The 25,639-nt window shown below is 44.8% G+C and overlaps 9 protein-coding genes across 9 annotated transcripts; all 9 read right to left on the bottom strand.

Annotated features, from left to right (window-relative positions):
• Window positions 1-155: 155 nt before the first annotated feature.
• RhiXN_10448 (Retrotransposable element Tf2 protein) lies at window positions 156-3,229 on the bottom strand (the record flags this gene model as incomplete). The annotated part of the gene is made up of 4 exons (XM_043330264.1): window positions 156-1,028; window positions 1,099-1,281; window positions 1,334-1,446; window positions 1,492-3,229. 4 exons carry the CDS (start codon window positions 3,227-3,229, stop codon window positions 156-158), a joined length of 2,907 nt encoding a protein of 968 aa, XP_043184361.1.
• Window positions 3,230-3,754: 525 nt separating this feature from the next.
• RhiXN_10449 (Retrotransposable element Tf2 protein) lies at window positions 3,755-6,813 on the bottom strand (the record flags this gene model as incomplete). Its single annotated transcript, XM_043330265.1, has 6 exons — window positions 3,755-3,882; window positions 3,923-4,007; window positions 4,068-4,178; window positions 4,223-4,468; window positions 4,925-6,070; window positions 6,115-6,813. 6 exons carry the CDS (start codon window positions 6,811-6,813, stop codon window positions 3,755-3,757), a joined length of 2,415 nt encoding a protein of 804 aa, XP_043184362.1.
• Window positions 6,814-6,876: 63 nt separating this feature from the next.
• Window positions 6,877-7,876, bottom strand: RhiXN_10450 (Transposon Tf2-1 polyprotein; the record flags this gene model as incomplete). The annotated part of the gene is made up of 3 exons (XM_043330266.1): window positions 6,877-7,124; window positions 7,292-7,408; window positions 7,600-7,876. 3 exons carry the CDS (start codon window positions 7,874-7,876, stop codon window positions 6,877-6,879), a joined length of 642 nt encoding a protein of 213 aa, XP_043184363.1.
• A 48-nt stretch (window positions 7,877-7,924) lies between these two features.
• Window positions 7,925-9,124, bottom strand: RhiXN_10451 (Retrotransposon-derived protein PEG10; the record flags this gene model as incomplete). The annotated part of the gene is made up of 1 exon (XM_043330267.1): window positions 7,925-9,124. One exon carries the CDS (start codon window positions 9,122-9,124, stop codon window positions 7,925-7,927), a length of 1,200 nt encoding a protein of 399 aa, XP_043184364.1.
• A 3,701-nt stretch (window positions 9,125-12,825) lies between these two features.
• On the bottom strand, window positions 12,826-13,891 carry RhiXN_10452 (DDE superfamily endonuclease; the record flags this gene model as incomplete). Its single annotated transcript, XM_043330268.1, has 2 exons — window positions 12,826-13,200; window positions 13,253-13,891. The coding sequence occupies 2 exons, from the start codon at window positions 13,889-13,891 to the stop codon at window positions 12,826-12,828; spliced, it is 1,014 nt and encodes a 337-aa protein (XP_043184365.1).
• A 203-nt stretch (window positions 13,892-14,094) lies between these two features.
• RhiXN_10453 (DDE family endonuclease) lies at window positions 14,095-14,648 on the bottom strand (the record flags this gene model as incomplete). The annotated part of the gene is made up of 2 exons (XM_043330269.1): window positions 14,095-14,107; window positions 14,158-14,648. 2 exons carry the CDS (start codon window positions 14,646-14,648, stop codon window positions 14,095-14,097), a joined length of 504 nt encoding a protein of 167 aa, XP_043184366.1.
• Window positions 14,649-15,036: 388 nt separating this feature from the next.
• RhiXN_10454 (DDE family endonuclease) lies at window positions 15,037-16,112 on the bottom strand (the record flags this gene model as incomplete). Its single annotated transcript, XM_043330270.1, has 4 exons — window positions 15,037-15,188; window positions 15,243-15,818; window positions 15,871-15,997; window positions 16,053-16,112. 4 exons carry the CDS (start codon window positions 16,110-16,112, stop codon window positions 15,037-15,039), a joined length of 915 nt encoding a protein of 304 aa, XP_043184367.1.
• A 4,190-nt stretch (window positions 16,113-20,302) lies between these two features.
• Window positions 20,303-20,760, bottom strand: RhiXN_10455 (Retrotransposon gag protein; the record flags this gene model as incomplete). The annotated part of the gene is made up of 3 exons (XM_043330271.1): window positions 20,303-20,435; window positions 20,511-20,639; window positions 20,681-20,760. 3 exons carry the CDS (start codon window positions 20,758-20,760, stop codon window positions 20,303-20,305), a joined length of 342 nt encoding a protein of 113 aa, XP_043184368.1.
• A 1,375-nt stretch (window positions 20,761-22,135) lies between these two features.
• RhiXN_10456 (Sec7 guanine nucleotide exchange factor) lies at window positions 22,136-25,637 on the bottom strand (the record flags this gene model as incomplete). The annotated part of the gene is made up of 10 exons (XM_043330272.1): window positions 22,136-22,495; window positions 22,547-23,077; window positions 23,127-23,483; window positions 23,533-23,817; window positions 23,868-24,155; window positions 24,210-24,430; window positions 24,486-24,601; window positions 24,650-24,730; window positions 24,782-24,923; window positions 24,956-25,637. The coding sequence occupies 10 exons, from the start codon at window positions 25,635-25,637 to the stop codon at window positions 22,136-22,138; spliced, it is 3,063 nt and encodes a 1,020-aa protein (XP_043184369.1).
• Window positions 25,638-25,639: the final 2 nt, after the last annotated feature.

Below are 25,639 nucleotides of genomic sequence, written 5' to 3' on the forward strand. Positions count from 1 at the left end.
GCACGGCATCTCGGCGCGGCATCTCGGCATAATAAGCGCCGAGATCACGTGATCAAAAACCATAAGATAAAGGGTTCGTAAAAAATAGTGAAAATATCAGAAAAATCGTCCGAATCCAGTGGTATAGGTAAGGAGGTTATAACATTGCCCCCCCCTTAAAGGCTCTTGGTGGAGTCACAAGCCTTTCTGAGTCTAGCTTGGTTGAAGTGCTTGATCTCTTCTTGGCTATGTTCCAGTAGCTCTTCTGGTTCCCAGGAGTTATCTTCTGGGCTGTATCCCTTCCATTTGATAAGGTAGAACCATTTTCCCTGCTGTCTTTTTGAATCAAGGATCTGTTCCACTTTGTACTCCTCCTCTCCTTCTATAGTTTCAGGAGGAGGGCATTCTGGGAACAGCTGGCTTGGAGATTCATGAGATTTGGACAGTAATCCCACGTAGAAGACGTTGTGAATTTTCAGGGATTCCAGAAGTTTTAAGTGGTAGGCATGGCTGGAAATCTTCTTGGTGACTTCAAAGGGACCTAGGTGTTTGGGATCTAGTTTGTTGGAATTGGTTCTGAGCTCCATGTTCTTTCCGTCTAGCCAGACCTTTTTGCCAATTGAGTATTCTGGTATTGTTCCTTTCTCCCTGGACATTCTTTCCTTGCTCATTCTTAGGGCTGCTTTGGCTTCTTTCCATTCTTTAGCCAGGGTGTCTGCTACTTGATCTGCCTCTGGAACATTGGATGGAACATTGGATGGCTTCATTACTGGGTTTCTTCCATAGACCAACTCAAAGGGGGTTTTTCCTGTGGCTGTGTGTTTGGTGTTATTGTACACGTATTCCACCAAAGGCAACCAAGCAGCCCAGTCTGAATGATCAGCAGCTATGTAGGAGCAAAGATAGAACTTGATGAACTGGTTCACCCTTTCTGTCTGTCCATCTGATTCAGGGTGATATGCAGAGGAAAATGCCAGTTTGACTCCAAGTTGTTTGTAGAGAGCTCTTAGGAACTTTCCGGTGAAGGTTGTTCTGCGGTCTGAGATTGTCTTGACCAGTAACCCATGAAGTTTCCAGACATGGGTAATAAAACAAATCCGCAAGTCCCTTGGCTGTGACCTTTTTTGAGGTAGGAATGAAGTGGCCAAACTTGGAGAAGGAGTCTATGATTACCAAGATTGCATCCTGTCCCTGCAACTTGGGGAATCCTGTGGTAAAGTCATAGGAAATTGTATGGAACAGAAATGGAGGAACTTCTAAGGGTTTGAGGGCAATGACCAGTGCGTGGGGGCAGCAATTGGCCTGACATGTGGGGCAGCACCCAACCCATTCCTTGGCAGAGGATTTCTGTAACTATCTCAAGTTCCTCTTCTGACGTATTGGCAAAAACCTTGGCTGGGATCATGACTTCTGGTTCCGTAGGGGTGTCAATATAATTGGATCTCCTGGATAATGCATCTGGTTTTCCTAATTGTTTTCCAGGTCAATAGTGAATCTCAAAATTGAAGTCACTCAGGAAAATGCACCATTGGGCATGTCTCCAATTAAATGTCTGAGCCTGCATCCAATATTCCGAGTTTCTGTGATCCATGAATACCTGGATTGGTCTGTCCGTTGCCTCTAGGAAGATTTGCCATTCCTCCAATGCCTTGATAATTGCCAGAAGCTCCTTATTGTGTGTATTGTAGTTAGCCTCTGCTCCTGAAAAGGATTTGGACATATAGGCTACTGGGTGGAGGCAATTATCCTTTCCTCTTTGGCTGAGTATGGCTCCCATGGCTACCCCTGATGCATCTGTTTCAAGGTAATAAGGTAGATCTGGGTTTGAATGGATAAGGACTGGTGACTGGGTGACAAGGGACTTCAATTCCTGGAATGCTTCCTCTTCCAGGTTACTCCATGACCAGGGAGTTTCCTTTTTTGTGAGGTTGTGAAGTGGGTGTGCCACAGAACTGAGGTTGGGAATGAATTGACAGAGGTAGTTGACAAATCCTAGGAAGGCCTGAACCTGTTTGACAGTTCTAGGTGTAGGCCATGAAGTAACAGCTTCAATCTTCTTCTGGTCTGTGGAAAAACCAGAAGGGGAAATGACAATGCCTAGGTAGTCAACTGTAGTGACGTGAAAGTGGCATTTTGACAGTTTGCAAAACAGTTGATTTTCCATTAGGTGTGATAGGACCTCTCTGACGTGGCTAGGATGGTCCTTGGGGTTTTCTGAGAAGATTAATATGTCATCTAAATAGATCACCACTGAGACATCAATCAAGTCCCTGAACAGGTCAATCATAAAATACTGAAATGCTGCAGGGGCATTTGTGAGACCAAACAGCATAACCAAGTACTCAAACAAGCCATATTTTGTGTGGAATGCAGTTTTCCATTTGTCCCCTTCTTTGATTTGGACGTTGTTGTATCCCCAGCGTAAGTCAAGCTTGGTGAATATCTTGGTGTGTCTTAATTTAGCCATGAGGTTGTCCTGCCTTGGGAGTGGGTACACATTCTTGTGGGTTACATCATTGAGTTTTTGATAATCCACAACTAGCCTAAGGGAACCATCCACCTTTTTGACAAACATAACTGGTGCGCCTGCCAAGGAGGTACTAGGGCAGATCTTGCCTGTTTTTAACTCTTCATCAATGTGCTGTTTGAGTGCCTTGGACTCTGCATCAGTAATGCCATATATTGGGCCAGGAGAGAGTTTAGCATTGGGAGTGAGATCAATCAAGATGTCATATTCCCTGTGTGGTGGGAGGACTTTAAACTCTTCTTCCCCAAATACCTTAGTGAATTCATGATATTGGTTAGGGAGATCCGTTAAGGGATTTGGGTCTGCTTCTTCCTCAGAGGCAATCTGTACTTGCTTGGGGAAGGTTACTAGGCCCTGTTGCCAATCAATCAAGGGGGATTCTGTTGTGAGCCATGTCATGCCAAGGATAGCCAAGGTGTTGCCTATTGGGCAGACAAGGAAAGGAATGGAACGTGTGTGACCATTGGCCAAAACCGCAAGTTGAACCTGGTGCCAAATGCAACCAGTCTGGGAGATTGTACCATCTAGCATTCTCACAACTTGTGGATTTTTGAGTTGGGTTTTTGGAATTTTGTATGTTTCCACAATCAAGGGGGAGATGAAATTCAATGTGGCTCCAGAGTCAATGAGGGTTTTCAGGGGTTCTGCTGGGGAATTCTGGATGTGTAGGTTGATGAACAGTGGTTTTTTGTTTGAATCAAGACCAACAGTGTCATAACCCATATCTGGAGGGGTTATTACCATATATATCCACTGTCAAAGATATATATAGTATATATGATGCACAGTGATATATTAAGAATATAAGTTGCTGGGGGACATTGCACTACCCCCACCCCCTAGCTGCGGGCCAATGTTAATGCCTGCAGGTTAGGTCTGGATAATATAATATTATAGAAGAGATTATGTCATCCCCCCCCACCTCAAATCCGTAGTAGTAGTATAGTATTTGATAAAGGACTGGAGGGGGGGAGGTCATGTGACCTGGACTTAGAGAATATCACTAAGTCCAGCCATGTTGACCATAAGTCTCTTATATGTGGGAACCTGAGGTCTCTGAGTGCATAAGTGCGAGTATATGCGTGTTTCCGGTGGCCGTAGTGTGTACCATGAGTGCCCTGGTATGTGAATAGAGGGCACAATAGGGGTGTGGCTCATGACATGTGCCCCCCTTTTGCGCCTCTTTAGGGACTTGAAGAGGTGCATATCTGTTAGAGTGAGACACACTCATATAAGCAGGTTTCCCCTTTATTGTCCTCTTTTCTTTCCTGGGGTTTTGATTTCAGGAGGTAGAGGCCCATCAGGGAACTCCTTTTTGAATCTCTCCATAATCTCAGGCAGTTGAGCAATCTTTTCAGCCCTCTCCATGGTATCCTCTAGCTCATCATATCCTTTCCATCTGACCTGATATCTCACCCTCCTTGTCCTTTTTCCATGCCACAATCTTTTCCACTTCATACTCCTCTTCTCCTGCCTCTGTTATGATGGGGGGAGGTTTCACCTATCTTCTGTGGAAGTCAGTGTCCTCTTTGAAGGGAGCCAGGAGGTTGAGATGGAAGACATTGTGGATTTTTATGGTATTAGGAAGGTCTAGTCTGTAGGCATGGGATGAGATTTTTTCAGTGATAGTGAAGGGTCCAGCTTTCTTGTTGTCCAGTTTCTTTGCAGGTCTCTTTGTTTGGATATGGTGGTCATTAGCCACACTTTATCTCCTACTTTGTATTCCTGTCTGGGTGCTATTTCCTTTGCTTTGTGGAACTCCATGGAGGCCTTGACTTCATCCCAGATTAGTTCCATTTGTGTGGTCATATCTTCTGCATGTGGTACATTGGAGGTGGTAGGTGCAATATTCCATCTTGGGTGCATCCCATATACTGTCTCAAAGGCTGATTTGCCAGTTGCAGAATTGACTTGATGGTTGTGACAGAACTCAGCTATAGTGTAGCCATTTTGCCCAATCATCTTGTGCATAGTTGCAGTAGCTGCGCAAGAATCCCTCTAACCATTGATTTGTCCTTTCTGCAAGGCCATCTGTCTCAGGGTGATAGGCAGTGGAGTATAGAGGCTTTATTCCCAATTTCTCATATAAGGCCCTTTGGAATTCATTGTTGAATACCCTGCCTCTATCTGAGATTGTTGTCCTAGGGTACCATGCAGCTTCCATACTTCCTTGATAAAGATTTCAGCCTTCCTTAGCATTGGTTTTTTCTATGCAAGGAATAAAGTGGGCCTGCTTTGAAAAGCGGTCAATTACCACTAGAATACTGTCATATCCATTGGATAGTGGGAGTTTGACTATCATGTCATAGGCAATATCTTCCCAGGGCCTGCTGGAATAGGTAGTGGTCTTATAGGGGCTGTATGTTTGTGGCCTTTACTCCTTTGGCAGTTTTCACATGATTCCACATATCTGTTTACTTGGGCTTTCATTCCTGGCCAGTAATAGTCTCTTGACAGGAGTTCCAAAGTATGTGCTTGCCCTTGATGGCCAGCAATGGGGGAGTCATGGTACTGTTCTAGGAGTTCAAGTCTGATGGCCTTGCTGTCTGGTACAAAGATTCTTTCCTCATACCATAGGAGTTCTTCTTTCCATTGGTATTTAGCAAACTGTTTTGCTACACTAGGAGGAAGTTCTTCCTTGTGTTTGACAGTGGCAATCAGTGTTTGAATTGACTCATCTTCATCCTGAGCCTCTCTGATCTGAGAAATAATGTCTGTTGTTACCTCTGCCTTCATTACCAGGAAGTGTTTAGGATCAATCATTATTTGTTCCTTGTTGGGAATGTCCAAGTGATCAGGTCTTCTTGATAGGGCATCAGGCTTCTCAGACATTTTTCCAGGTCTGTAGACAATGTTGAAGTTAAAAGGTGATAGGATTTGGTACCACCTTGCATGTTCCCTGTTGAAGGTGTGGGCTGTCTTCCAGTATTCCAGGTTTTTGTGATCAGTGTAGACAGTGATGGGCTCAGTTGTGCCTTCCAGGAAAAGTCTCCAATGTTCCAGGGAAGTAATGATGGCTAGTAGCTCCTTGTCATGTGTGTCATAGTTAGTCTGGGCATCATCAAAGCTCTTGGATAGGAAGGCAATAGGGTGTAGGTAGCCATCAGTGTGTCTTTGACTAAGCACAGCACCCATAGCTACTCCAGAGGCATCAGTTTCCAAGAAGTAAGGTTTCTGGGCATCAGGGTGAATAAGTACTGGGTCCTTTCCAATTTCCTCATTGACTCTATCAAAGGCTTGCTGTTCAGCTTCACCCCACTTCCACTTTACTTCCTGCCTGGTAAGCAGAGTTAGGGGTTTTACAATAGTGCTGAAGTCCTTGATAAAGTGTCTGTAGAAGTTGGCAAATCCTATGAAAGACTGCAGTTGCTTGACAGTCTTAGGTTCCTTCCATTCCTGTACTGCCTTGATCTTTTCTTTCTCCATGGAGATACCTTCTGGGGTGATCACAATGCCAATATAGGTTACTTCAGTGGTGTAGAATAGGCACTTTGCAAGTTTCAGGTACAGGTTGTTGTCCCTGATTCTTCTAAGTACTTCCCTGAGATGTTTGGTGTGTCTTCTCTATTCCTAGAGTAGATCAGTATATCATCTAAGTAGATAATCACTGACACATCAATCATGTCATAGAAGATATGATTCATCAACCTCTGGAAGATTTGAGGGGCATTTCTCAATCCAAAAGGCATCACACAATATTGAAAGAGACCATCCTTTGTCCTGAAAGCAGTTTTCCATTCCTCCCCTGCTTTGATCCTGATGTCATTGTATCCTGATTTCAGATCAAGTTTGGAGAAAATCTTGGCATCCTTGACCTTTTCTAGAAGGTCAGACTGCAAGGGCATGGGGAATTGATCTGTGATGGTGATGTCATTGATCTTCCTATAGTCCACTACTAGTCTCAGTCCCCCATCAGCTTTCCTCACAAAGAAGCATGGGGAAGCAATAGGAGAGTGACTTGGTTCAATTTTCCCATCCAATAGTTCCTTCTCCATATATTCTTTCATGGCTTTGGACTCTGCTGGAGACATGGGATAGGCTTTAGCAGGTTTTGGAAGTTCACTCCCTTCCTTGAAGTTAATGGAGCAATCAAAGGATCTGTGTTGAGGGAGTTGTTTAAAGAGCTCTTCAGAGAATACATCTTGGAAGTCTTCTATCTCAGGAGGGAGTTCCCCTATCTCTGCCAGTTTTCCTTTCATAGGTTCCTCATCCTGGTAGCTTAATGAGAAATCCCTCCAGCAGATGGTAGGGTTGGCTTTTCTTAGCCAGGAGAGACCTAGGATGAGTGGAGTATCTCCTAGTGGCATAGCATAAAAGGTTTGTCTGAAGAAGGTTCTTCCTTCAATGATAAGGTTTAGAATGGCCTTATATCAAATTTTTTCTTCTACTTCTTTTCCATCAATGGCTATGACTGTCCTAGGGGAGTGAAGTTCAATCAAAGGAATCTTGAGGTTCCTAGCAAAGGTAATATCCATGAAGTTTTGTGAGGAGCCAGAGTCAATAAGCGTTTTGATGGGGTCCATGATTCCCTCAATGGAAGTGTAAGTGGATAGAGTATCATTTGTTCCTTTCATAATATACACTTCATCACTATCCTCTGAGGGTTCTAGGGGAGTCTCTGACAAGGTTACAGAGACCCTTGGTAATTTTTTGACTCTATGGATTCACAATCCTCCTCTATCCTTTTCTCTGTCCCTCTCTTTCCCAGTACTGGGTCAGGTTTGTAGAATTTCTCAGGGCATTGTTTTATCCTGTGATTCTTGCTCCCACATTTTGGGCATTCACCTGCTTGGCTTCTCCTCAGAAAAATCTCTGCAGGGAACCTCTCTGTAGGTCTATAGTTGTTGGTCTTTCCTTTCTTTAGGATGCTAGGTGTGTAGTAGTGTCCTTGATTGAAGCTGCCTGTTGAAGAATGTCATCAGTCCTGATGGCTACTTCAATGATTTGCTCTAAAGAGTAGTTGTCAATTTCAGGAGTAGTGATCTTCATGCAAATCAATTCTTACTGCAGGTTGATCTTGAGTCCCTTTTTGAAGGTGTCAATGAGAGCTTTCTCATCCCAATCAAGATCTTCCTTTAAAATTCAGAATTGACTGGCATAAATTTGTGCTGATCCAGTTTGTTTTAGGCTATTGATCTCCCTAATAGCCCTATCCCTTTTGGATGGATCACTGAAGTTGAGTAGGAATGCTGCTTTGAATGCATTCCAGGAAGTCAGGTACTCATGATGTTCATCACTGAGATGTTTCTGCATCAGGGGACTGGCCCATTTGACTGGTTCACCTTCTCCCATATTGGTTAAGGTGGCCCTGATCTTTCTTTTATCAGTGAAGGTACCAGGGTACTCTTTGAAATACATTTCCATCTTCATGATGAATGTTTCAGCTTCAGTACCTCTTTTTCCATTGAAGGCATTTGGCTATTTAAGTCTGGCTTCTTTTGGAATGGAGGTTCTTCTGGCTGGAGAGGACTGTCTTTGTCTAGAGAGATGAAGACTATCACCATCTTCTTCCTCACTGTTGCTTTCAGTCTCAGTTCCTTCTGGCTCTGGCTCTTTAGGTAGTCCTATCTTCCTGTCTACCTCCAAAATTGCTTCCAAAAGTCTTTCCTCCATGGTAGATATCCTGGATTGCACATCCTGAAAGAGTTGAGGCAATGCATCCACCTTGTCTTGTAGATCCTCTACTTGATTTACCAGGTGGTTATGGGCTGTTTGAGCTGCTCTTTGCTCCTCAGAGACTTCACCTAATTTCCTTCTTATATAGTTGGTCTGCAGGTTGAGGTCTGCTACATCTCTGCCCACTTGTCTCAGGGCAGCTGCACTTTCAGAGCTATTAGCATGTATGTATTTGATAGGGCCCATCTTCAAGGCAATGTCATCTTTGATATCATTGATGGCACTGCTGATGGCTGCTTCTACCCTGACTTGAGGCATCACCTGATGGCTCTTGGCCTCATAGTCAGCTATAGCAGCCCTGGATATAGGTAACCCCTGCATAGGTATCTGGGGTTGTGGCTGGTGTGCAATTAATGCTGTTGGTTGGTGACCCAGTGTTGGTTCCCCAAGCTTTTGGTCAAGCTCTACAGGGCTTGTTCTCCTACTAGATGTAATGGATGCAGGGATGCTCTGTAGGGCTGTTTCATGGTACCCCATATTGGAAGTGCTTCTTTTTCTTGGTTGTCTTATGGTGGTACCAGTAAGGTTGTGTCTCCTAAGAGTGGTATCCACTTCCTGGGCAGTAATGTCTTCTATAGTGACAGAAGATCTGTTGGAAGGCTGGATATGAGTGGCTGGTAGTGTAGGAGGTGTATCCTGCACTACTATGGGTTCTAAGCTAGAAGTGTCAGTAATCATAATGCTAGGGTTTTCTACTGTACTATCATCCTCAATCACAGTAGTTTCATCCTCAGAGCCAGGCATTGATCCTGGCATGACAGATGGTCCCCTTGCTGTATAGGTAGGAGAAGAGGCTCTAGAGGTTCCTACAGATGAGGTTCCTGAGATTCCCCTCCTTCTTGCTGGTCCTTCATCAAAGGTTGAAGATTGACTGGTTCTAGTAGGGTTTCTTCTAATATCTGTACCCACTGTGGCACTGTCAGGTTCAGGAGTGGCAGACATGTGTTTCAAGAAGTGGTTCTTTAAGATAAGGCTATCTTAATTGGTAATCAATGATACCTCAGTATCTTCTTCAAATAGAATACTCAAAGAGCTTCTATTGATCAAAGCAAAATAGCGCAACCCACAAAGAGGTCTTTAGCTGTTTGCAAGTAAAGTAATGGACACCTAGGGTCCAGGTGATGAGAAGACTCTGATAGTACTTCTTATCACTAATCAGATAGAAGGATCAGTGGAGACCTTTTGTTGACAGTTGTTGATAGTTGAATTTGAATTTAATCACTCAGTTGCTCTTTTTCAGGTGTAGCAGCACCTGCTTGTCCCTATAGGTTGTAAGACAAGGGAAAACAAGCTGGCTTTCTAAGCAGCTTGTTCCACCCCTATGTATACTGGGGCATCACTTGGGTCTATATACATATTTCAAATAGGAGCACAGCCTCTTGGAGCTGTAGCACAGCCTCAAGAAGCAGTATGGGTCAAAGAACCATGTGGCAGTGCTTGATTAGCCAATCAGATGCCAAGAAATACACCTGTGAGGTGAGGTCTTGGTGGAGTTGGTTCTATTTTTAGCACATGATCACATGGAGCACCACTTAAGTATGACTCATACTCTTGGCATGCACAGCCACATATAAGTATGACTCATCCAATTTCCTTATATGATTATCCTATTCCCCAATCCGGCCCAGTTTTACCCAGAGATTGAGCACAGCCATCATCATGTGATTGTGGCAGTGCAGGTAGTACTTGGTGACTAATCATTTAACCACAGTCATGTGACTTGTGGCTGAGTTGAGTAATTGCTGACTAAGCAATTGTCATCATGCTTAGTCATACTTGATTTGTCATCAATGAGTTGATCATGTGATTTGTCTGCTGACTCATCAAAGTTTGGCCAACTAAGCTTAGTCATCCATCCATTTCATCTTCTTTCCTAATTTGGAAAGGGGATTGCCATTTTTGGTAAGTCTAGGTTGCTTAGTCTCTATTTGTCTTGAAAGTCTTCTTCAAGTTATGTCTCTTTCCTAATTAGGAAGGTGAGTTACCATAAATGGTAATCTGAAGTTGTGTTGTTGGGACAATATGTTGTGCATCATTGATGTAGGGGCATTAGTCATCCCTATATCCCTTATAGGCAATACATATACACATATATAAGTATATATATACTGGGTATAGGTAAGCAGCTTGTTTTCAATTTCATAACCCATATCTGGAGGGGTTATTACCATATATATCCACTGTCAAAGATATATATAGTAATACAATGCACAGTGATATATGAATAATATATGTTGCTGGGGGACATTGCACTCCCCCTGCCCCCCTTGCTGCAGGCCAATGTTAAGGGAGCCTGTGGGCAAGGTCTGAATATTATATCATTATAGAAGAGATTATGTCATCCCTGCCCACCTCAAATCTGTAAAGGAGGTGTCATCCATTGCCCACCACCTGGGTGTGGAGTGTTATAGAGTAGGGTTTTAGGGACTATGTGATTAAGTACAAAATATAATAAAGTGATTAATAGATCAGTTATCTATATATAAAAGGCAATAGACTAGCTATATAAGGGTAAATTAGGTTAGCAATCAGGGTGATCCCTACACTTAACAAGTAATCAAGCAATTACTGCAGATACAGGTGGTTGGTTATGCTTATACCTATAGTATGAAAGTTAGTATTGAGTCTCAGTTACCTACTACAATTTATCTGGATTTGTTAGTAATTTATTTGACTGAGATTGCACTCAGTTAAGGTGTATATGCCGCTCTCAAGGCCTTAAACTCTCCCAACTGACTTACTCAAGAGGTTCAGGGTTGCCCTAGAGCCTTTCCTAGCTACCCAGTATCTGTTGGGACCTTGCTAGAGGCTATATGCGCCGAGATACCTTACAGGTTAAGTTCAGTGAGCTTAAGAGGCTAAGAAAGCAAAATAAGACACTCTAAACTAACTAAAGAAGATCTAATAGATCTTCAAGTTCACACAAGGGGTAAGAATGGGATGAAAAGAAGGTTGTATTCAAAGGGTCTCCCTCAGGGGGTTTGTATACCCCAGAGGGAGAACAAATAACTATATACATGATGTACAAAAGAGGAAGTTACATGAGAGGTACAGTCTGAGCTATTTGATACATAAAGACCAATTAGTCCCAATAAGTCCTAGTGGGATAGACTCAAGGCTATTTACAGAATGTTCTAGAGCATACATGACTAAATTACATTAGTGTGAATGCTAAAAATAACCTTGAGGCAAGGTAGGATCTCATAGAAAAAGCTAGAAACTTAAATGGTTAGTATCTCCATCAATTTAGCTCAGAATCAGACGATTCCTTTTTAGGAACTGAGATGCTGGAGCCTCCGACCTATTGGTATTTGTCCGCATAGTAATATGCCTATTTCCCGCCGAGATATCGGCGTCGGCGCGCCCCGCCGACCTTTGGCGCTTATTTGCAATTACTAAGCGCCGGCGCTTGCATGCTTACTTGCACTTGTTCTATGGTCTATAAGTACCGTTCCTACATGTGAATGTATGATACAAAAAATGCTATAAATCATAGAAATAATATTATGACCACTTCGCATAATCAGACGTGTATATATGCAAGCGCAATGAGGAAATAAAGTATAAAAGGTCTTGTAGCACCGCCAGTTTCCAAATATAGTAATATTCATGCCCATATTTGGATAGAGCAAGTATGATTACTCCAGTTCGCACTATTCACTATTGGCAATTAGGGGCGCATATGTCTAAATTAGTCATTCCATAACATGGAGCACGGCTTTTTTTTGGCGCTTAGCCTGCTTTTCACAGTAAACACTTGTTTTCTTGCTGACCAGACTAATTTCAAGTGATTGCTCTTGTCATGACCTTCATTGGCATGACATGAATTTTTACTATTTTCTATCTTTTTTCTGAGACAGTTTCCTTTTTTGGTATATATTTATGACTCATCAAGATCACGTGACATATTTGATATATGATGTGAAATTGTAAATGACTTGTTGTTTAGTACTGTTGTTTTTGATGTGGCTTTCTTCATGTATTTAAACCAGGTCAAGTTGCCGCTAAACAGCAAGACTTGACCTCTTTGTCAATTCATCCCCAGTTCTCACCTACCCTTTGCCCTGCTCCCTTGTTGAGCATTAGTGCACCTTATTAAGCATCATAACCCAGGCCCTTGTTGCCCTCTACCCATAACCATATCCCTTGGGCCTTTGTTGCCCCTCTTGCTTTCATAGTCTATTGGTGATAGGGCCACAGACTTTAAATCTTCTTGTACCATAGGTCCAAGCTGAGTTGTGACAGCTCTGGTAGTTCTGTTTGCATTTCTGTTGCATATATGTACATATAATTTTATTATTGATATCTTTAGTCCCCAAGCCTAAACATCCGTTAGAGTAACCAGCGCCAGGGTTGGCATGTGAACAGAAACCAAGTGGCAATACATGACGGTGCACGCGTAAGTTGACTAACGGAGTCCAGGGGCTGGCTGGTGGTTCATGCATATATGTTTCAGGTCAACCATCTATCCAAGTTGTGCGTTTACTCAATTTCATTTGTATGTACTAGCGGAGGAAAAAAGTTTGGAAATGGCGCGTGATTTGGGCGCTAAAAGAAAACTTGCTCTCCCCCGGCCGCATGAATGTAGTATATAGAAACAGGAAATACATTGGTTAAAATACAGTAGGAGAGATAAACAAGTGTTAGAATTTTGTTGGGAGTCCCTTTGACTTAACTAAAGCTGTTACCCAAGATGGCATTTTCCGTGTGTACTTATTGATATCATCTGCTGTGAAGGATTTCCAGGCAGCTTCAGTGGCATTCCAAAGGTGCTCAAGACTTCTTCGGGCCCCAGGGGTACTGTACACACGTCGCTTAAGTTCCATCCATAATGGTTCTATTGGGTTTAGGTCTGGTGAACTTGGGGGGTGTGCAATGTGTTTAATACCAAGTTCTTCACAAGCCTGTTTGGCTAGCTTTCCTTTGTGTGCCGGGGCCCCATCTTCAACTACTAGCATCCTGTGTCCCTTGACTTTCTCCATCTGTGCAATGAAGTCCTTAAGTGGACCATTTAGGACCTGCATAACATATCCTTCTGAGTTGAACCCTCCCCCCTCCACCTCCCATTACGCAATTGCAGCCGGGGAGCCATCTCCAGTTGGATAAGTGGCCCCTTATACCCATGGGAGATACACCCCATACCATTAATGCTTCATGGCCACTTTGAAAGGTTGGGGCTAGGCATTCCGGGAGATATGCCTCTCCGGGTTTCCGGGTGACCATTGGGTGAACTGAGTGATCGCCGGTCCCCAACTGGAGCTTGTCAGTCCAAATGGCTTCATCCCAGTTCCTAAACCGGTTCACGCAAGCCCATTCTAGACGCTTTAGGACCTTTTGCTTATCTAAGAATGGCTTTCGGCGTGCAACATATCGGCGGTAGCGCCGGCTCTGGGCAATGTACTTGACTTGCACAGCAGTAAGGCCATTACCTACTCTAGTAGCAATAGATGAATATGGCTCAAAACGATGGCAAAGGAGGGTACAAATGACTAGACGGCACAATCGAGGTGAGAATTTGCGTGGGCGGCCAGATCGAGGCAAGGAGGCAAGGGTGCCGTATGTTTCCCAACGTTTAACAGTTTTGCATGCCACAGATGGGGGAACACCAGTTTTTGCAAGTATTTCAGGATATGAATTGCCCTCATTGTGTAGTGTAATTATTTGAGCTCGACGAGTCACAGGGAGCTCTTGACCGCGTTTGCGAGACATAGTAAGATGTATTGTACAAATTCTGGGCCATCACGTGCCGGCATTTCCAAACTTTTTCTCCCCGCTAGTACATAACCAGGAGCAATATTATCAAAGTGAATGTGCTCTGGTGGTCCCCAATGGTGTTTGAATTTCTTTGTAGCCCAATCAATTGCTTGCAACCTGCTCAGTCCACTATGATACCCATCAACAAAGTGTTCCAATCAAGCACCAAACCTTTAAAGCACATTAATTGAAAGTGCTGAAAAGGTGCTGAGAAAACTTACTTCCACATCAAAAGAAGCTCAACACCGTCCATGGCTATGAGGGCATTCTCTTTGAGCACCTTTGGGTTACTTGACAGTGGGTAGTCACAATAACTCTGTTTAGCTTGCCCCCATATCTGCTCAATTAAGGTTAACTTGCAGTGGTATTTTGGCAGAAACATCACTTGAGTCCCAAGTTTGCAAGCTGTCTCTTGTAGACATGAGTCACATGACTTGAAGTTGGGTTGGTTGACCATGGCGCAACAACAGCAGCAGTTGGTCTTCCCCTTGGGACACTTGAAATTAGTGCATTGAGTGTTCTTCTTGGAAATATGAGCTAGTCTGCGCTCTTTCAAAATCCACGCCATGCCCTTGAAGCACTGTGGGTTTTTGGGATCATAGAATGACTGGAGAGATCCATTGGGTAGTTGGCCATCTTCCATTGGCACAAATACTTGATTATTCTCTGCATCCTTGTAGTATGGCCAGTCCATCAATGGTCCTTTGGGCATTCCCTGAGCACAGAGCAATGATGTGGAGTTTTTGTATGGTAGGGAGCATTGTTGTACACAAACACGTGAGTAAATTGTGGGAAGTGTTCTTGGACAATTTTGATTGCGTCTTGTAGCTGCAAGACCACACGCTTGTTTGTAAAATAACCATCCTTGTTGGCTCCCAGATACATTGCAACCCTTGCCGATTCACTGCTCCATGTGAGTTCAAATCATGAGTCTTTGTAAACACCTTTCTTCACTCACCTGTTTTGTCCACGCAACCACCCCAGCTCTGCACATACAAAGTTGGCAATCATGATACTACAACCCTCCCCTTTTTTGAACAGGGTTGGATGTTCACCAATATACACCCACCAGACCGTCCAGCAGTCATTTGCAAAGAAAATCAACTCATTGGACGGGTGGGATCTGGGATTCCATCCTGGTTGTAAATTGTTTGCCGCCGCTCCAGAGCCTTTATAAAGGGGATGTATGTTTGTTGCTGGTATGTGACAACATCTTTGCGTTCATGCCTGTCAAAGTATTGACCTTTAGGCTCTGAGCGCCAACAGAATCCAGCACAAGACAACCAACATTGAGCAGTCCACATACTGATCTTTTTGGTGATACCAAGCCAATCACGGACTTCAGGATCCTGTAAAAACTTGACAACATCTTGTGCACAGGCAAGTTTTCCAATTTGCTGTAAGTGCAGCTTTATTTTGCCTGAAATATCTTCATCCTCAAGTATTGACACATTCCACCATCCTTGATGATTGCTGGGTAGACAACCTGTTTGTATGGAATGTTGGGTCCATTTGCGGATGGTTTGAGTGTAAGTTTCTTTCCACCCTTGAACTTGTGCTGCATCTTTTGACGCCTCAATGAATCTCTTCCCCTTGGGGCTGGCCATGAGGAATTGATTCAAGCAAGCCTTGATTGCAGAATAATGCTCATTGGTGACCCAATCCAACCTTGCATACAAATAGCCACCTGATGGCCATGGAGTCCAAACAGCTTGATCAATTTTCTGGAGTGCAGCCTCTGCTTCATGGATTGTTGGGGGGCAGTAGTATGTTTTCCATCCAGTGGCTTGTTCCTCTTGGTCTGATTCATCCTCTGAGGAATCATCAGAGTCATGAGGTGGATTAGGAGCTGGTGGCATGCCCACTTGGGAGCCTCTTGGCTCTGAAGGATTTTTTTGGTTAATTATAAAGTCTATACTTTACTTTTGACCAACCTATGACAATTATTTCAATCTTCCTACTGCCTACAGGTTGCTCTGTCTGTGGATCTATGACCGGGTACTCCATTGGATCTTTCTCTCCAATTTTGTCAATTTCAGAATTGGCTTGTTCCAGCCATTGCTATCAAAAGATATAAGCACTTCAATTCAAGATTAATTAGCTTAGAATGGCCCACCCATTTTCTGGCCTCCCAAAGGGAGCTCTGCGGTTGTGCTTTCTGTTTACTAGCTACCATTGAGAATGAGTAGTTGTCTGCTAAGGCTGGTGGACCCCTGGACTCTGTTAGTCAACTTACGTGCACACTGTCATGTATTGCCACTTGGTTTCTGTTCACGTGCCAACCCTGGCGCTGGTTACTCTAATGGATGTTTAGGCTTGGGGACTAAAGATATCAATAATAAAATTATATGTACATATATGCAACAGAAATGCAAACAGAACTACCAGAGCAATCACTTGAAATTAGTCTGGTCAGCAAGAAAACAAGCATTTACTGTGAAAAGCGGGCTAAGCACCAAAAAAAAGCTGTGCTCCACACCCAGGTAGTGGGCAATGGATGACGCCTCCTTTAGTAGTTTAGTATAGTATTTGATAAAGGACTGGAGGAGGGGAGGTCATGTGACCTGGACTTAGAGAATATCACTAAGTCCAGCCATGTTGACCATAAGTCTCTTATATGTGGGAACCTGGGGGTTCTGAGTGCATAAGTGCGAGTATATGCGTGTTTCCGGTGGCCGTAGTGTGTACCATGAGTGCCCTGGTATGTGAATAGAGGGCACAATAGGGGTGTGGCTCATGACATTACCTCATCATGTGTAGCCACCTCCACCCAATGACATCACAATGACACATCAGTGACATGTATGCATGGGTAAGGCCAACTGCAGAGCAGGGTTCTTATTGGTTATAGTATTGCATCTTCTGTATTTGTAAATAGCTTCACTCTGTAATATATAAGGAGGCCAACCAACCATGGTAACACCCAGGTTGATTACCTCTTGTTGCATCCCTACTCAGTGTACAAGGACCTTACAGTCCAGTAAATACTTAGTTAGTCACTTAGGTAGATTACACCACTGTCATGACTCAGCTTGGACCTATGGTACAAGGAGGCTTAAAGTCCGTGGCCCTATCACCAATGGACTATGAAACTATGTAGAGGGGTGGCTAGGGCCCAGGGGATATGAAGTGTGGGTAGAGGGCAACAAAGGCCTGGATATGGTTCTTAAGTCAGGTGCACTAATGGCCAACTAAGGGCCTGGGCAAGGGGTAAGGTGTAAGCTGGGATGAATTGACAAAGAGGTCAAGTCTTGCTGTTCTAGCAGCAACTTGACCTGGTTTAAATACATGAAGCAAGCCACATCAAAAACAACAGTACTAAATAATGAGTCATTTACAATTTCACATCATATATCAAATATGTCACGTGATCTTGATGAGTCATAATATATACCAAAAAAGGAAACTGTCTCAGAAAAAAGATAGAAAATAGTAAAAATTCATGTCATGCCAATGAAGGTCATGACAACTGCCTTAAGTGGCTTTGTCATTGTACTTAGATAGCTTGTTACTGCCATAAGCAGTCTTGTTGTTGTAGGATAGTTGCTTGTCACCATAGATAGATCTGCTGTTGCCTTAAGCAACTTTCTCATAGTTGTACTCTGTGGCCACAAGTGCCATCCCCTCAACATCCCAACAGATGTCTAGGACAATAGTCACTGCCTTAAGCAGCTTCCTCACTGTACTTAGGTAATTTGCCAATGCCCTTATGGCCTTGGTCACTGCAGTCAGTAGTTAGTTGTCATAGGTAGCATAGCCACTGCCTTACACGGTTTCCCTCACCAGTACATATGGCCACAAGTGCCTGCTGCCTTGATGCCCCTTAAGGATATCTAGGACAGTGCCTGAATCAATCAGGGCTTCTAAATGTTCTGCTTTATCTGGCTTAATCAAAATGGTGAAGAGTGGTGACATTCTATTGGTACTAGTAATATAACAGATTTCAATATAGCCAGAGTCCTTGGGGTCCTTGTGTGCAGCAGCAGGTACCCTTAGTCTTTTCCCCAGTTGGGTCCTGTCCTAAATGTCCATTGGGACAACAAGGCAGCTGGTGATTATGTCCTAGACATCTGTTAGGATGTCAAGGGGATGGCACTTGTGGCTGCAATGTACAAAGAGGTAAAGTTGCTTAAGGCAACAATGGTCCTATCTACGGCAACAAGCTACTATCCTACAACAACAAGACTGCTTAAGGCGGTGACAAGCTATCTAAGTACAATGGCAAAGCCGCTTAAGGTGGTGTAGACAACTAAGTAGCTAACTAAGTATTTACTGGGCTATAAGGCCCTTGTACACTGAGTGGATTGCAACAAGAGGTAATCAACCTGGGTGTTACCATGGTTGGTTGGCCTCCTTATATATTACAGGGGAGAGCTAATTACAAATACATCATATGCAATACTGTATCAAATCAGAACCCTGCTCCACAGTTGGTCTTACTCATGCATACGTGTCACTGATGTGTCATAGTGATGTCATCAGGTGGAGGTGGCTACATATGATGAGTAAGCGCGGATGGGGATGTGGCTTGGCGCTTAACGTATGATATAAGCGCCAAAGTCACGTGATTAGAAATGTTGTCTGTTTAACTTTGTTTAAATTTGAGAAATTTGGAATAAATTCCGTGGTATTGAATGTGTCTACAACAGATTACAGCCAAGTGGGTACAGGTGTAAAACCACTTAAGGCAGTGTGGGAGCTACCTATGACAACTACCTATCTACAGTGACAAGACACTGTAAGGCATTGTAAACTACCTAAGTACAGGAGAGAAGCCACTTAAGGCAGTGTAGGGACTATGTAGCTAACTAAGTATTTTACTGGGCAGTAGGGCCCTTGTACACTGAGTGGTTGCAACAAGAGAGGTAATCAACCTGGGTGTTACCATGGTTGGTTGGCCTTCTTATATATTACATAGAGTGAGCTAATTACAAATTACAATATGCAAAACCATAACCAATAAGAACCCTGCTCTGACTGCAGCCTTACTCATGCATACATGTCACTGACATGTCATAGTGATGTCATCAGGTGGAGGTGGCTACACATGATGAGTAAGTGCAGATGGGGACATGGCTTGGCACTAAGCATATAATATAAGCACCAAGATCATGTGATTGAAAATGTTCTTTGTTTGTCTTTGTTTAAATTTGAGAAAATTGGAATAAATCCTGTGGTATTGTGTGTGTCTACAACAGGTCCAGACTCTTTGCCAATCTTGGCAGTTTCATTAGGCTTCCCCTTGTCCTCCTTACAGGTTGCCTTCCATCCCATGCAACATTTGGCAAATTTGTGCCCCATTTTACCACATTTGATGTGTCCTGGACACAGCCACATGACCAGTACAAGTGGTTGCATGCTGGCACAAGCCCAAATTTGGGGGGTAGCAGGTGTAATCATGGGTTGTCAGCAGAGGAATAATAGGGCTCTATGGCTTAGCAGTCAAGCTGGTTCAATTCCAGCTAGCTCTATTTTCCTCTGTTTATGACATGATGCATGCGCCTTCAGCATGGTGGTGGTTTTTGTTGTGACCCAACTGTAAGGTTGGTCACACGCTAGTGGATGGGCGCTTACGGCCGTACTACTACAGACACTGCTTACGTAACTATGTATCTAGGCTATCCTAATACTGCTTAAGGCGGTCTGCTATTTCTATACTACTGCAAGGGGGCCTTAGGCCTGGGAGGTGTGATGAGTAAGGTAAGGGGGGTTACTTCTGATGACTAAGGGGGCCGGCTACTTAGCTGGCTGGATGTCCTCCTCAATGAATATGAGACAAGGTAAAATTGACTTGGGGTCTCCAAGCAATTTTCCTGCTGTATATATAGAAGTACGTGTACTATTTACATGGTCTGTGCTTGTGTGAAAGGAAGTATATGTGTGAAATGAGAAGCATGCTGCAGGCTGCGCAGAAGCGTGGATTTCTCCTAAGCGCCCTTGGCACGGCATCTTGGCGCGGCATCTCGGCTTAATAAGCGCCGAGATCACGTGACTAAAAAACATAAGATAACGAGTTCGTAAAAAATAGTAAAAATATGAGAAAAATGAGGCGAATCCAGTGGTATAGTTTTAGGGGATTGTAACAGTTTTGCTCTTCCTCCAAGACAAAGTTAAGGTTGTTGGAGAGTTGTTTTGGTGTACTGGCCTGATAGCTGGTACTTGCCCCCTGTTGGGGGTGGAGGTGCTTCCAGACTTGATACCCTTTGGCAGGTGGCTGGCACACTCCTCACAGAGGGCATTGTCAATGACAAGAGCTGCATTCTGCAGCTCCAGGAGCATGGTGGGGCAACATTTGTGAGTTGCAATTTGTCTACTGATCTCCCAGTGGAGGCCTTGTGCAAATTGGCCACTGAGGGCTGCATTGTTCTAGTCTAACTCCATTGCCAGGGTGTGGAACCTGGTGATATAATTGGCACAAGTGCTGGTTTGGGTGAGTGTAGTGATTTTTTGCTCTGCAGCCCAAGTGGCACCTGGATCCCCAAAAGCTGCCAAGAATTCCCTTTCAAGTCATCTGTGGTTTGGATGATGGCCCAGTGAGACCCTAATTGGTCTAGGTGGGGGTGCACCCAAGCACAAGCTTAGTCCTCCATGTTCATCAGGAGGAACAAAAGGATTTCCCCTTGGGAGGGAAACATCCTTTGGTTTAGGCAAACCCATGCAAGCATGCAGGTAAGCCATTGCTTGGCATTGCTCCCAATCTTCCCTTTGTAAGGATTCAGGTGATCTATTTTGACAGCTGCCTACTGAGGGGCAGCAGCTGTAACCAGAGCTGGAGGGGGAGGCATAGGCATTTGGACAGAGGGGGCCAAGTAGAGTGTGGACATGGGGGGTAGGGGAGGTTTGACTGGAGTGGGCTGGTAAAGCCCAGGGATGGATCTAGTGGGTGTCACAACTAAGCTTGGACCTATGATACAAGTTGGGGCTTTAAGTCCATGGCCCTATCACCAATAGACTATGAAACAGGGTAGAGGGGCAACAAAGGCCCAAGGGGTATGGATAGAGGTAGAGGGCAACAATGGCCTGGGTTAAGGGTTTTTATAAGTGTCATGACCCATGCCTTTGCTGGCATGTCTCCTGACCAAGCCACCTGCTAATAGAATACTCCACAGTCTTTAGAAGGCCGCATATACTCACATATATGCAGTCAGAACTGTCATTACTCTAAGGGCTCATGACTTAGAGACTGACAGTCCACCAGGGTCACATGACCTCCCCCCCTCCAGTCCTTTATCAAATACTATACTAAACTACTACAGATTTGAGGTGGGGGGATGACATAATCTCTTCTATAATAATATATTATTCAGACCTTGCCCACAGGCTCCCTTAACATTGGCCTGTGGCAAGGGGGGCAGGGGGAGTGCAATGTCCCCCAGCAACATATATTATTCATATATCACTGTGCACCACATATACTATATATATATTTGACAGTGGATATATATGGCAATAACCCTTCCAGATATGGGTTACGACAGCCACCACTAGTATGTTAAAAATGATCATATTCATGGTCCAATAATGTAATTACAAATTGGTCAAGGAGACAAATCACACTTGGTCTAGAAATGTAGACTCTGCCCACATGGCTGTGCAACTTCTGTCTTACAGGAGGTGCATGGGTCTGGAGTCCTACCTAGATCATTGGAGCAGAATTAGCCTGTATCCAACAGACCACTTATTTGCTCTTCTGACTGGGCCAGATCTTGCATGCACCTTATGGGTAGATCTGAGACACCCATCTTTTAAATTGGATTCAATTCCAATACCATTCTACTTCTGCTTGTTTCACCTTTTGCTGTATACATGTCTTTATTTTATTATCTCATTACTTATACACAAAATGAGCCCCTAGCCAAGCATAAACTAATAGCTTGAATTTGCATACATGGTTCCTCATTTGAATCAAAATGAAAATGACAGAGTCTTGCGTTATCAACGGCAAAGAACGCAAGCAAGGTAACAGTCGCAAACATGCAACGCTCCTCGAGTTAGTGGAGCCGGTAACAACTCTGGTTGTTGCATACGTTCAGGAAGCCCAAGATTAATAGATAAATAGGAGTTACTCAAAATCCATTACAGTACTTTGTTTTGTTCTCTTCTATTACCGTAATTAAAACATATTACGCATATACATCTTGATACAATATATTACGAAAGAGCATAAATATATCCGGGTATCCAAGGAAATGGAATCTATCAGCGATACCTTGTTGCGGAAGAGGTGGCGCATGGCAGTGGGGTTATTGGTTCATCGTCTTCCTGGATGACTTGGTGCCTTCCTCTCACAGAACTGCTTGCTCCTCGCTCGAGGCGAGCAGGTCCCGACCCAGTAATCGACGGTGATGCATATATCCGTTCGAGGTCGTCTTCATCGGGCCTTGAGGCAACTAGAGCACGTTCTAGAGCCTTCTCTCCCCGTCTTTTGAGACGCTGGGACATGGCTGAACGTAGTGAATCCACGTATGAATCGTACTTGACGATCTCAGACAGCAGGTATTGAGACCTACGCTCCCAGTTATTGGAAGCCTTAACTGCGTTTGTCGACCGAGGGATGTACTAGATAACAATATCAAGTTCATTCAAGCGGTTTCGTGAGAAAATGCTTACCATATTCATCATAGGCTGTCGGAGTTCGTTGTGAATGTGCAACTCTTGCTTTAGTAAGTTGGCTTGCTTCTGCAGTGCTTCCATTTGGGTCTCCTCATCATGAGTACTCGGCATTACTGAATGCATGGGGCCCGTCCAATCATGAATGAAAATGCGTTCCGAGCTGTAGGGAGAAGCGGGCATCCGCATGTTCAAGTTTCGACCGCTGCGCACGCTCTGTGCGTCTGATGAATCGACCCTACGGTCTTCTACATTTCCAGATTGAATCATCTCAAGCGCGCGGTTCCAGCCATACTCCATGTTTGAAACACCCCCAGACAATGGTTCCTTGCTCTGCCGCGCGGCCCAGTAATTGCAGGTCATTACCCACTCGTTGACCAGGTCCTCAGTCCCAGCCTGGAAAAAGAACACAGCACCCGATGCGAGTGTCAGGACAAAACAGTGGGGTCTCTGCCGGTTGTAGCCCGGAGGAGGCAAAGTGTGTGCTAAGGCGTGTGCCAGAACCACTTTGCCGACGCAATTGGCGTTGGACTATCCTACTAGTCAGAACATCCCATAGGTCAATCTGTTAGCAACTCACAACCCAGTTCCCACCTCCGACTTGGTTCCCACCCCCCGTATGGGCGCTGGTTTCGCCAAAGACGAACATGCTCAGCTCGCCCTTTTGAATGACCACAAAGACATCCATCCAAGTCTTGACCTTGGCACGTTTCCCAGCGGATTCCCAGTACTGCTTTCGACATAGCATTCCTTCCTTTGCCCATGGTGGGCCAAGCAAGGCCAGCTCCTCATCGGTGATGCTGATGATGGTGGAGCTGGTCACATCGCTCTTTACACTTCCTACATCATCTTCTTGAGCCTCCTTGATGATCGTATGTGAGAGGTTGGATGCGAAACCAATCGTCGGTGCGAATAGACTGTTGGGAGTTGGGACACCCTGTATGACACAGATCAGAATCTGGTTCAATGGATAGGCCAACACTCACCTCGCCAATTGAGGTAGCAAAGCTAGGTGATGGGGAAATCCGACCATCTACAGTGGAGTTACTTCCGTATGGACTCTGGGCTAATAGCAGGCTTTGCAACCCTCGAATCGAACCGCGTTTCAGCGATGTAATCCTATCACCTCCTGCCCCGACGTGACTTCTCTGACTCCGAGTACGACTAAGAGTTGTCATACCTGGACTGAGAGACATCGACTGCCGTTCAGGAGGCGACAGTCCCGTGAGCGGTTGGAGAATCTGTTGGTGCTTGACGGAATTGTACATTTCCTGTAACCCAAAATCGTCAAACTCTAATCAAGAACAAGAAATTGTCCTACTTTGAGCAGCATTTCCATTTCCGAGTCCCATCCCCGGACGCTAACCACAGCATGCACTACCCGTAGGGTTTTTGGATCCGAAGCATCCGTGACGCTGGGATTACTCGTATTCATAGGAAGTTGGCCCTCGCGCGACCCACTCCTCCAAGAATTCAGACTTCCACTTCGCTGCTTGCGAGTAAGGTGCTCCGATCCGTCACCCAGCTGACCTTCATCTTCGTCGAGTACTAGCTCGGGAGTAGACTCGCCTGCCAAGTGAGCTTGCGAACGCAACTGCTCTTGGCTAAACTGAGCCACCCTTTATGTCAATAAATAACAGTAATGGCACCAGGACCGACTCACTTGTCCGCGTTCAATATTGATCGGACTCTTTAGCGGTTCCATCACAGTGGACCCACTACCAGAACCTGGACTTTTTGGAAGCTCGGGTGCTCTTATTTGATCTTGAATAACAGCCCAGGTATTGCGCACGAACTGGTTTTTGCTCATGTGCGAAGTAAGCTCAGCAATGTGTAGATCGGTATTGAGGAGTAGAAGAGAGTATGCAATTGCGTGGACAATGGCTGGATAAGAGTATTAATAGTGGGACCCAGACCACGCAGGGAAGGCAGAACTTACAAGGAGATGCGTATACTGAGCCTCGATTACAATCCCAAAACCGCCTGCTAAATTCCTCCAGGATCCTGTCAACTTGCTGCGTCTCGGCCTTCAAGTACAGCTTGGTACACAAGTGCCTTTACTTCGGTCAGCACTCGCGCCATTCGTGTAAAAGTTGTACGTACCGAAAAGCACCGTCTAGCCTCATCCTGGTAAAATCGAAATTATCCATATAGTACCGCAAGGCAATCTTATTTATCGCAGCCCTGCCTTCACAATTAAACTATGAGCAGAATAGAACCATAAAACGGGCTCACGTTCCACCCAGCCATTCTGCAATCTTCTCTTTGGCCAAAAACGACTCGTCCTCTTCCCAACATTTATTTGCAAGTTCTTTCCCACGTCCATCCATATCCGTGCTTGCCGCACCTGAACTTCCTCTTCGATTGATCTTTGGTCCTTCGTTTTCGTCAGTCCGGTGATGATGCCACGCCACGGGATCCGAGACCAATCGTTGGTCTCGCTCTCGCTCCCGAGAAGATTCTTTCCGAATGGGGGCGTGGTCGCTAACGAGACGAATGCTGTTGTCGGACTCCCCGCAGCTATACCTTCCAGGAGAGAAGGTTCTGAAGCACTGGCTGCGCTCCTGTGGCGTGGAGGCTGCCGACGAGGTAATGGTCGTGAAGATAGACGTAATGAAGAAGAGCGAGGGGTGGAGAAGTAGACAACGCCACAGGGGCGTTGGTCGAAGGTAATGCTCGGTTGGCACCCATCGCGGGGCTTGTAGCCAGGAGTCGAACTTGAGGAATCGAGAATGGCGGAGCTTGGAGGGGTAATATACGTACCAGCAGTCTCGCTACTAACTGTACGCATGCTCTCCATACTGGGCTGATTGGTGAGCGTCTGTCCACTCGATGATGCAGGGTAGGTACCAGGCACAGCGAGCATGGACGACGACGAAGCATTGCTCTGGCTTCGAGCAGCGAGAGGCGAAGAGGGAATACCCCTTGACATAGAAGCAGATACGTGTTGATCGCCATGTCGAACTGGACGTAGCGAATAAGCCTTTTGAGCGTTGGCAGGAAAGGTAGTTCGATGAGGCGAGCCCCTGATTCCACCCAAAGCATCCTGCAGTCCCTCTCCAAATCCGTCGACTATGGTGGATATCTCCATGC

The sequence above is a fragment of the Rhizoctonia solani genome, chromosome 11 (assembly GCF_016906535.1).
Source record: "Rhizoctonia solani chromosome 11, complete sequence".
Taxonomy (NCBI): domain Eukaryota; kingdom Fungi; phylum Basidiomycota; class Agaricomycetes; order Cantharellales; family Ceratobasidiaceae; genus Rhizoctonia; species Rhizoctonia solani.